Raw genomic sequence first — 11,493 nt, forward strand, 5'->3', positions numbered from 1 at the left:
ACGACTTGAGTTGACTATTTGAGACTATTGAATTAACGATTAATGATTGATTTCTAATTAAACTAAGAGTTTTAGAATCTTAGATAGTTGCTGGAAATTTAGTAAACATGGATAATAATTTAGTTCACTTTTTGTGTTTATAGGAGTTATTTCTAGTGAGTCGTGATTCGTACAGTGACCCCTGTACTTAGGTATTCCAGGTACGTACAAGACTAGGGTGACCACCCATCCCTTGAGGACTTTGTGAAGTGTATTGAATGCGAATCATGTGAACATGTATGTTATTATGAATTCATGTTTGATGATTGGGAATGAATATGTTATTGTGAATTCATGTTTGATATTGAGAACAAGCATGTTATTATTATTATTATTATTATTATTGAATCTATGTGAACCAGCATGTTACGAATTGAATTATGCTTTATAGATTCTATTGAACTATCATGTTATAGACTTTTATAATCGTTGAATTATGTCAAGCATGTTGTTCAAGTTGGTTTGCATGTATGAGTAGTGCGCATGCAAGTTTTTATTATTATTATGTTATAGTACAAGATGTCTAGCATATATATTGAGCCAGTCGAATATTGCCGGAGAGCAATATATATTCTACCAAGGGGTAGAATATGTTAGAGAGTCGATGTGAATTGAATTAAGGACAATTCATGCTAAGGGCACACCCCGCATGTTAATAGGCAATGTCGGGTTATCTCAAACTGTGTTTTTGAGAAGGAACAATGGGAGTAATTTCACTTGAGTCTATGTTTGATCACAAGTCCTAAAGAATTAAAAATGAAGTGTCATTATTTAATTGTTTAATTGTTTGTATGTTGTGTCTTGAGTAGAGTCTTGAGTCGCCTTGAATATAATATACTAATTAACGTAAAGTGTAACCCAAAAGAGCTTCAAAACTCTTGGAACGTATATACCTTGAGGGCCCGCCTGGATCAAGAGTAATGGGCCAGAAAAATTAAGGGAGTGATTATTGTGGGCCAAAACCAAATGCCTGGAAATAGGGTAAATTTTAGGCCCGAAATTTTCACCCTCCATTTGAGGGTAAAACGTTACCCTAGACCCCCCCAGTGTAACAATTAGGGCTGTAAATGTTCACCCTTCACTTTTGCAGCCGTCACTCATCAATTCTCCCTCAACTCTTTACTTTCTCTCTCATAAATTCTCTCTCCAATCTCAACCATTCCTCCACCACCAACCTCTCTCGCCGCCGTCACGCTCTCTCGCCGCCGTCACGCTCTCTCTCTCTTACTGCCGTCCCTCGATCTCTTGCCGGCGTCGCCATCTCCTCTACCGTTGTTGTCATCTTCATCAGCAGCGACTCGATTTCTTAATTTGCTGATCTACGAATTTGGTGATCCAAAGTTGCAGATCTACTAATCTAGTATGTGATTATTTTCGTTAATTTGCAATTACGTTACTTTAGTTAACTTGTGATTATTTTCGTTAATTTGTGATTATTTTAATTTTAATTTCTAGGGTTTTGGGTCAGTTTATTGCAGATCTACGAACTCTATTTTGGATAGTTTATGTTAATTTGTGATGATTTGGGGTTGTGTATTTGTTGTGATTACTTGTGAAAATCCCTTGATTGCAATGTTTCAAAATAAAAATCTTCAATTTCTCTTGCTCATTTTGATTAAAATTTGCATCCCAGGTGTGTACGGACAGAGTAGCCATGGATTTTACTGTAAAATCAACAATGCCTTAATCCTGCAGTTGTTTGTTGTTTTGAGGGGAATGTTAAAATGTTTCTTTTTCTCTGACCACTGAATTATGAGATCTACTGCCACCATGGATATTTTACTGTTGGAAAAAAGAATGAAAACACATTTATGCACAACATAATAATATATATTACATGAAGAAAAACCAGGATTAAATAGCTAACCAAATATCACAGCTAAAATATATTTATATGAATGGTATTAATATAATAATGAATAGTAGTATGTTTTATGCAATTGTTTGACCTCCTTTCCGTTTGCATGACTTGTGTTTGTTAGAATTTCGGAAAGCTAGAGAGCAGAGGTGGACAGTTGCTTATTTTGATGTGGATAGAATTTATGTTTGATGTGTTTTAGTTCACTTTCATAACCAGTAACTTTGTTCTTCTTCATTACTTGACTTTTGTTTTGGCTGACAATCCTAGTGTTGATTACTTGATTGGGTTTTAGCATTTACTTCTTCCCAGACCCTTATATGTGAACTTTTTATTTTGATGCAACAGATTTTATTTTGTGAAATTGTGCAACTGATTTTATTTTGGTATGTCATTCTTCTTTTATGCAGCCATGGCTCGAATGCCACTATCAAAACGTCAAAATGCCATTGTTTTACTTATTCACTTTATTAGGTTAAGGGATGTGATGATGATGGTATTTTATTTTTACATTATGTCTATACTTGAATCAATGAAAATACCACGTAAAAAAAATGTGCATTCTGCTAAAAGAACCCTTGTTCGAGGAGTAAAGAATGTAAAGGAGTTTCTTCGAGATGAACTTAGTTGTTTTGACCAACTTAGAATGGACAACCATACATTTCACACATTATGTCGGTTGCTTCGCGACCATGGTGGCTTAAAAGAATCAAGAAATATGTTTGTGGAAGAGAGAGTTGCAATTTTTTTGAATATATTAGGTCATGATTTAAAACAAAGGTTGATCGTAAGACGTTTAAGAAGGTCAAAAGAAACTATTACCAGAAACTTTCGTAAAGTGTTGAGATGTGTTTTGAGATTGCACAAAATCTTAATAAAGACTCCAGAGCCTATCCAGGATGATTGCACGGATGAGAGATGGAAGTGGTTTAAGGTAGATAAATGTTTTTAGTTAGGTTTCTATTTAGGTAATATTTTTCTTCCATTAGCTAATTTTTTGTTTTATTTTTTTCGGATTGCTTGTAGAACTGCATAGGGGCTTTAGATGGAACATACATCAAATTGAGGGTTCCAGATATTGACAAACCTAGATATAGAACAAGGAAAGGGGATATAGCAACAAATGTTTTAGCTGCTTGTTCCATTGATATGCAATTTACTTACTTTTTACCTGGGTGGGAAGGTTCTGCCGCGATTGTAGAATCCTTCGTGATGCTATTAGTAGAAGACATCCAATTAAAGTTCCCCGTGGTGAGATATTATCTTTGTAGTTTGACTTTTAAGCTCCATTTAAAATAACTGACTTTAAATAGTTGACTTTTATTAAACGTTTGACAATATTTATAGGAAATTATTATTTGGTTGATGCTGGGTATACGAATGGGGAAGGCTTTCTTGCCCCATATAGGGGTCAAAGGTATCATCTTAAGGAATGGAGGGAGGGCTACCAACCAGCTACTCCAGAGGAGTATTTCAACATGAAACACTCGGGTGCTAGAAATGTAATCGAGAGGTGTTTTGGGTTGCTTAAGATGCGGTGGGCAATACTTAGAAATTGTAGCTTTTATGGTATTGACACGCATGCGGATATTATAAGTGCATGTTGTCTTCTCCATAATCTTATTCGTAGAGAAATGATATTTGATCCATTTGAACCTTTATTGGATACCGATTTTGGAAGACAATTCATGGATGACGATGATGATGATGATTACATCAATATTCTTGAAACGTCTAATGCGTGGACTGTTTGGAGAGATAACCTTGCTCGCCAAATGTTTGACAATTGGCAGCTTCATAGGGTTAGGGTATAATGTATGGTACTTCCTCTCTTTCCATTATTTTTTTGTATGTTTGTTGTGCTTGTTTTCATGTGCATGGGTCTATTTTCATTTGTATATGGGTCTGTTTTCTAGTTGTTTAATTATTATTTTTCTCTTGGCATTTGTAGTATTTTAAAATGAATGGAAATGAGAAGAATGCTCCAAGGAGATGGATTGGCGAAGAAGATGATTTGTTGGTCCAATTTCTAGTTGAAATGAATACAGACGGGAAATGGAAAGCTGAAGGAGGCTTTAAAAGTGGTTATTTGACTCATTTAGAGAAACTATTTGGTGAAAAGATGCCTGAAGCTAGATTAAGAGCTACAAATATTGATTCAAGGTTGAGTTATTTGAAGAAACGGTTTAATGCATTACTGGAAATCAAGCATAAAGGTAGTGGTTTCGGTTGGGATGATAATTTGAAGATGGTGACCGGTGATCGTAGTTTGTTTGATGATTGGGCTAAGGTAACTTTCCTCTTCGTCCGCTATCCTGTCTGCTTCTGTTGCTCACTCTTCTTCCTCTGTTTTTTGTTAATCTGCTCACTCTTCGTCCTCATTTTTGTTAATCTGCTCACTCTTCAATCCTCTTTTAAATTAAAATGGAAGCAATGCAGTAGTAAACAACTCTACTACTGTGACTGCATTCTGCATTTCGATTTCTACAATATAGCCAATCATAATACAAGTAAAACTGGAACCTTAAAATTTTAAACATTGACTACTTTTAACCAAAAAACAATATAGCCAATCATTCCTACCCTTATTACAAGAAGGATCATCAATTATATAAATAAATTAAGAGTAGTAGTTGCCACTATTTTGCTGTTATATGCAAGTGTTTTCATGGTTAGGATTCTAATCTCTTTTCACTCAAAACCAACACTTATCTAATCTTCACTATTATATAAGTCTGACAAGTATCTAACCTCAGATTATAGTGTTTGAATCTGAAAAAGTTCATAGCTTTTGGTTTATATGAATCTGTATCTTTATGATTTTTGTTGGGTATGTTCTTATGATTATATTGTTGGTATTGGTTGTATGAATCTGAGAAAGTTCATAGCTTTTTTCATGTTTTAGGTGTGAAAGTTCCTAAGTAATTTGCTCAATATATCATAGAGTATTTAATTGATTCCATATTAGTTTAAGGTTATGTATTGGTTTAAAGGAAGCAATTAAATATTCTGATTATGTATTGGTTTGCGGTTTATGAAGAGGATATTAAGGTGGATACTATTGAGGTGGGTAGGATGTCTGACTTGGTGAATTCAGGTGGTGAGATTGAATTTTGATGGTAAAGATTGGTTTTTTAATGATCAGTTGTTCCTAAAAGTCCAATATGAGATAAAAATTATAAGGTAGCTGTAAAAAATGATCACCATGTTAACTGATTTTTATTTTCATGGTATTTATTTTTGCTAATTGAGTTTATTGGTTTATTAGCAACTGAACAAACAGTGAGTTTATTTACAAAAGGATGTCATATTTTTCCTGTTTTGTGAGATTACAAAGTGATAAGCAGATTCTTGCCTCTTGGCCACAAAACAAAATGATTAAATAGTCCTCATATCTTATTAAAATGATTTCATATGTCTTTCACAGTGTTATATTGTTGGGTGTTAATCTATGTTTTCTTTTACAGAGTCACAAAGAAGCAAAAGGCTTGTACCGGAAACCATTTCCTTTGTTTGACAATCTTGAAGAAATCTTTGCAAAGGACAGAGCAACTGGATTGAAGTCTGCATTGCCATTTGATAGAGATGATCAAGAGAGTGTTCAAGAAACCCCTCAAGAAGCTACATCTATAAAGCCAAATGAAGTCGAGGTGTCTACCGAGGTGTCTAATGAAGTATCTACTGAAGTGTCTGGAACTAGTAAAAGGAGTATAGACGAGGGCTCATCTAAGCAACCAACTAAGAAGAAATTGCGAACGACCAACAAAGAGATTCAAATTGTTCAAAAAAATCTTGAATTAATGATGGGAAAGATGCTGGAGAATAGCAATAGTCAGATTGACAAGTTGGTAAGTGTTCTTGAAGGCCCCAAAAATGTCAAGATTGGTTTACGTGAAGAGTTAGGGAAAGTTCCCGGCATTTCAAGGGTCAATGCTCTTTCTTTGTGTGTTAAGATGACTGAAGATGAGATTGTGATTTTCCGGGACTTGACTGATGATGATGAGAAATATGATTTCCTATCAATGATTTTAGAAAAATCTTAGAGGTTTGTATGGGAGATAATTTTGATCTTAGACTTTCAGTTTGTAATTAATTTGACTTTGACATTGTGCCATCTTGGACTTTTTTGACATTTGAGTAATTTATTTGGTGATGTTTTATTTTTATTATTGTGTTTGGTTAATATAATGTTATATAGAGGAATATTTTTTTAGTTTTTGCAGCTGATTAAACACAGGAATACTATGTTATACAGGAATATTGTATACACAGCAACTGTTTCACCCATACCAAACCCATTATTTTTTAAGCCCATTATTTATTACCCTCATACCAAACCCTTGGAATTTTTATGCCCAGTATAAGTTTCCCCCAATATTAGTACTCCCTTAACAGTTGCAGCCTAATCATTACCCCCTTAACTATTGTGCTAAATCCAGGCGGGCCCTGAGTATGAACAATGGGGGAGAGTCTTGCCGGAAAACTTGTACTCCTAGAATGATACAAGACGTTGTTTCATTCTTCTTTTATGCCGTTGTGCATTGGAATTCCTGTCGGTATGGCCCGACTGTCGGTAGTAGCCCGACTTATTTTGGTGTATGGTTGGCTCCCATCACCCTTTTCTTTCCTTTTGAGGATATTTTACTTTACTCGTTCGAAGCTACATTTTATTAAACTGTGAGTCAAGAGTCGTGTCAAGTGTCGAGTCTTGTCTCCATGTTTGTTTGTTTATTATATGGCTTTTGCATGTGGATTATTTTATTTGTCGAGTGAAGCATGTTAGTATTGAATGTTATTCTAGCTTGTTCGTACTCAGCTTTTGCTGACTTCGTGCTTCATGTCTTCTGGTCATGGCCTTTGCCTTAATGACCCTATGATGATCCATAAATTGCATTTGCGTTGTTGGGGAGTAGATTTTTAATAAGCAGGTTTGTAGAGATAACTTGCGGGAGAAGTTATCATGGGAATCGTGTTGAGAGTTTAATTCTTCCGTATTTTATAAACTCTATTTATAGTCATGACTACTACTTATAGTTAATGGATTTTGAAATACTTTTACTTTGGTTTTGGGCCTCGATGGTTCCAGTTTGTTTTAACGGTCATTAACTATATAATTTGTTTTGAAAGTTAGTTAATTCCGCTGCGTAATTCTGGTAAATAGCCTTAGCCGTTATCGCGGTGGCGGTAATATCTTGGTAATTCCTGTGTTTTAAGTCTTAAAATGTTTTATTAAAAGCAAGGAATTATTAGGGTGTTACAATTACTCACTTTGACAAGAATCTACAGTAAATGGGAACATAAAATTATATATATATATATATATATATATATAAACCAGAGGGAGTAGCTCTTTTGATTTTGTTAATTGAAGTCATATTAAAAGAGACTAGTCTTACATGCACGCGACGCGTGCGAATATAAGAAAAAAATATTTGCATTATTATATCTTAGCCTCAAATAACACAATTCTTTATAGAATGTCTTATGGTCATTCTCGTGCTCATTGCTCTACAAAGTTTGTAAAACGGGTGACGACTATAGCGGCGACAAGAGATCAAGATAAGAAGTGGGTATTAGACTGTCTGGTGGGAGGTTGTGACTTTGTGAGTAGAGGGGCTGACAGTTACAAAAGGAGGCTTGATATGATAGCAAACAAAAATTGTACCCTGTAAAAATTAAGGAGAGAATACAAGGATTACAAATTTAAGGGAGAGAGAAATAAGGGTTTCATAAATTATGAAGGAGAAATTTAAAGATTCAAAATTAAGATGGTTGAACATTATTTTAAATATTTTGTTGACTTTTGGCTGTCACATTGCAAATCCTAAAATATGAAAGATTTTATGCATTAGTTACATTGAAGTTCTTTATTTGAAATACAACATTAAATAATTAGTTTTTTGAATTAATTAAATTAAATTGTGAACTTACCAAGTGTATTAAATTCTATTCTATATGGGGGACACCAAAATACTATTTACTAAAATGACATTAAGAGTTCCTTTATATAATAGAGATTGAAATTCAGTCGCATATCATCTTGTTTGTTTGTTGCCATATGGGGTTTAACAAATTTGGAAAAATCATTGTCCCAAAAAATCTTCTCGTACGTACTGATGGATAAATTATTAATATCTTTTTTGTTGAGAAAAGAATAAGTTATCAATATAAGATACTAAATTTTCCCTAAAAAAATAAAATAAATAAAAGCTAAATGAGACCAATCTAATCACTCTTTCTTACTGTTGGTAGAACTGACATCATTCTCGAGTTTGCACAAAGGAGCACTAACAAGCTAGGTGGCAGATAAATTAGCCAAGATTAGTAGAACATAGATAATCCGTAATAGATAGATGTGATGTAGTTCATTTTGAACAACCTCTTAGTTTGTTATGGACATTTTGTTTAGAGCTGATCATGGGCGGGGTAACCCGTTAGACCCGGCCCGCTCGGCCCGCTAAAATAGCGGGCTTGGGCAAAGCATTTTTTTAAAAAAAATTGAACGTTGGAAGGGCTAGGCCCGGCCCGTTAATAAAAATGGACGGATTACGGCACACAAAATTTATTAACAGGCAAGCCCACCCAGCCCGCTAAATTAAAATAAACTTACTTACAATTCTAATGGTAGAACATTATAGGTTTCTAGAGTATCTAATTAATGATTTTCTATTGCCTAAAAGAAACCCTAAAGCCCAAAGGCAATCTAACGTACTAACACTTTCATTTCACAAAAAAGCCGCCACCCACCCTTAGGCCCTGTTCTTCTGAACTTTATTTGGCTGAACTGAACTGAACTGAACTGAACTGAACTGAATGGAGCTGAACTGAACTAAACTGAACTAAACTTAATGGAGCTGAACTGAACTTAATGGAGCTGAACTAAACTGAACTGAACTGAACTTAATGGAGCTGAACTGAATCAAACTGAATGAAACTGAATGAATAATAAATACTCCCTCCATTCCTTTTTGTTGTTCTCATTTCCTTTTTTGGCATTTCTTTTTGTTGTTCCCCTACTGAATCTTTACTATTTTTGGCCATAGTTTTTTTACCAATTTACCCTAAGATTCCCCACTATTTACCAAAAAACCCTAAGATTCTACCCTTTTTCCACCCTCTTTTTCCCCACCACCCTTATTTAATTAATTTCCCATCCCCCATAACCCCACCCCACTACCGTCACTTTCACTCTCTCTCACCTCTCTGATTTCACTCTCTCTCACCTCCGATTTCACTCTCTCTCACCTCACTGATTTCTCTCTCTCTCTTCAACCTCCTTTCATTTTTCTCTCTCTCCTCCTTCCTTCTCTGTTTCGATTGCTGATACCCTCAAGAACATCAAAGATGTTCTTCATTTTCATATTCCTCCTCTCACTTTTCTCTCTCTCCTCCTTCCTCTCTCACTTTTCTCTCTCCTCGTTCAATATCGCCGCCACCACCACCACAACTCCGCCACCGCCACCACCACCCGAAAAAGCTGTAGAATACGTATTATGGTTTTAGATGGTGAAATTCGACCACGAAAACCCTAGATCTAGAGTTTTCATGGTCGAATTTGACCTCTAAATCCTCAAAATCGTGAAATTGAGATCAATTGGGTATTTATTTATTTTTGTATTCACGTTTCAAATTTTTAGGGTTTTTTTTTTTTGCGAACTTATGACGAATTTCTGGGTTGTTTTTTTGGTTGATTTTGGTCGAGTTTTTGGTTTAATTTTTGTCGAATTTTTGGTTGATTTTGGACGAACTTTTTGCCGAAATTTTTGTCGAATTTCGGGTTGAATGTTCTCGAATTTTGGTTTGATTTTGGTCGATTTTTTGGGGTTTATTTTGGTCTAAATTTGGGTTGAATTATCTCGATTTTCTTGTCTAATTTTTGGGTTGATTTTGGTTGAACTTTCTCGAATTTCTGGGTTTAATTTTGGTTGAATTTGTTCGATTTGGGTTTAAGATTTGGGTTTAATTTCTGGGTTTAATTTTCTGGGTTGAATTTCTGGGTTTAATTTTCTGGGTTTAATTTGTTCGATTTGGGTTGAATTTTCCTGATTTTCTGGGTTGAATATGTTCGTATTTATGGGTTGAATTGTGCTCGAATTTGTTCACGAATTTGTGAGTTATTGAAGTCTAAATTTCTGGGTTTTTGTTGGATTTTCTTATTTTTTGGTTATATTTTAAATCGAATTTTCTGGTTCGATTTAGTGGTTCGATTTAGAGTTGTTCTAATTTTGTTCTTTTTCTGGTTCGATTTTAATCTGATTATTTTGTTATGAAATATCTCTCATTTATCTTATTTATTTAATATTTTCTCTCTCCTTACTTTATTTTAAATATATAATCTCTTACACACAATCATTATTCTTACACCCAATCATTACTCTTATCCCAATACAAACAAAGATTCAGTTTTCTTAAAAACCCCCCAACATTCTTTATGGGAACAACATAAAGTAATGGAGGGAGTAGTAAATAATAAATAATAAATAATAAATAATAAATAATAAATAATAAATAATAAATAATAAATAATAAATAATAAATAATAAATAATAAATAATAAATAATAATAATAAATAATAAATAATAAATAGAAATAATAAATAATAAATAATAAATAATAAATAATAAATAATAAATATAATAATAAATAATAAATAATAAATAATAAATAATAAATAATAATAATAAATAATAAATAATAAATATAAAATAATAAAATAATAAATAATAAATAATAAATAATAAATAATAAATAATAAATAATAATAATAAATAATAAATAATAAATAATAAATAAAAATAATAAATAATAAATAATAATAATAATAATAAATATAAATAATAAATAATACATAATAAATAATAAATAATAATAATAAATAATAAATAATAATAATAAATAATAAATAATAAATATAAATAATAAATAATAAATAATAAATAATAAATAATAAATAATAAATAATAAATATAAATAATAATAATAAATAATAAATAATAATAATAAATAATAAATAATAAATAATAATAATAAATAATAAATAATAAATAAATAATAATAATAAATAATAAATAATAAATAATAAATAATAATAATAAATAATAAATAATAAATAATAATATAAATAATAAATAATAAATAATAAATAATAAATAATAAATAATAAATAATAAATAATAATAATAAATAAAAAAATAATAATATAATAAATAATAAATAATAAATAATAAATAATAAATAATAAAATAATAAATAATAAATAATAATAATAAATAATAAATAATAAATAATAAATAATAAATAATAAATAATAAATAATAAATATAAATAATAAATAATAAATAATAAATAATAAAATAATAATAATAAATAATAAATAATAAATAATAAATAATAAATAATAAATAATAAATAATAAATAATAATAATAATAAATAATAATAATAAATAATAAATAATAAATAATAAATAATAAATAATAAATAATAAATAATAAATAATAAATAATAAATAATAATAATAAATAATAAATAATAAATAATAAATAATAAATAATAAATAATAAATAATAAATAATAAATAATAAATAATAAATAAT

At 31.1% G+C, this 11,493-nt stretch overlaps 2 protein-coding genes across 2 annotated transcripts; both read left to right on the forward strand.

Moving 5' to 3' along the window:
* Nucleotides 1-998: 998 nt before the first annotated feature.
* LOC130465720 (uncharacterized) lies at nt 999-6,343 on the forward strand. Its single transcript, XM_056834581.1, has 3 exons — nt 999-1,399; nt 3,849-4,187; nt 5,365-6,343. The coding sequence occupies exons 2-3, from the start codon at nt 3,858-3,860 to the stop codon at nt 5,938-5,940; spliced, it is 906 nt and encodes a 301-aa protein (XP_056690559.1). The 5' UTR covers nt 999-1,399; nt 3,849-3,857; the 3' UTR covers nt 5,941-6,343.
* LOC110800835 (protein ALP1-like) lies at nt 2,412-3,711 on the forward strand. The gene is made up of 3 exons (XM_056831527.1): nt 2,412-2,831; nt 2,924-3,080; nt 3,245-3,711. The coding sequence occupies exons 1-3, from the start codon at nt 2,412-2,414 to the stop codon at nt 3,709-3,711; spliced, it is 1,044 nt and encodes a 347-aa protein (XP_056687505.1).
* Nucleotides 6,344-11,493: the final 5,150 nt, after the last annotated feature.

This window comes from Spinacia oleracea, chromosome 1 (assembly GCF_020520425.1).
Source record: "Spinacia oleracea cultivar Varoflay chromosome 1, BTI_SOV_V1, whole genome shotgun sequence".
Lineage (NCBI taxonomy): Eukaryota > Viridiplantae > Streptophyta > Magnoliopsida > Caryophyllales > Amaranthaceae > Spinacia > Spinacia oleracea.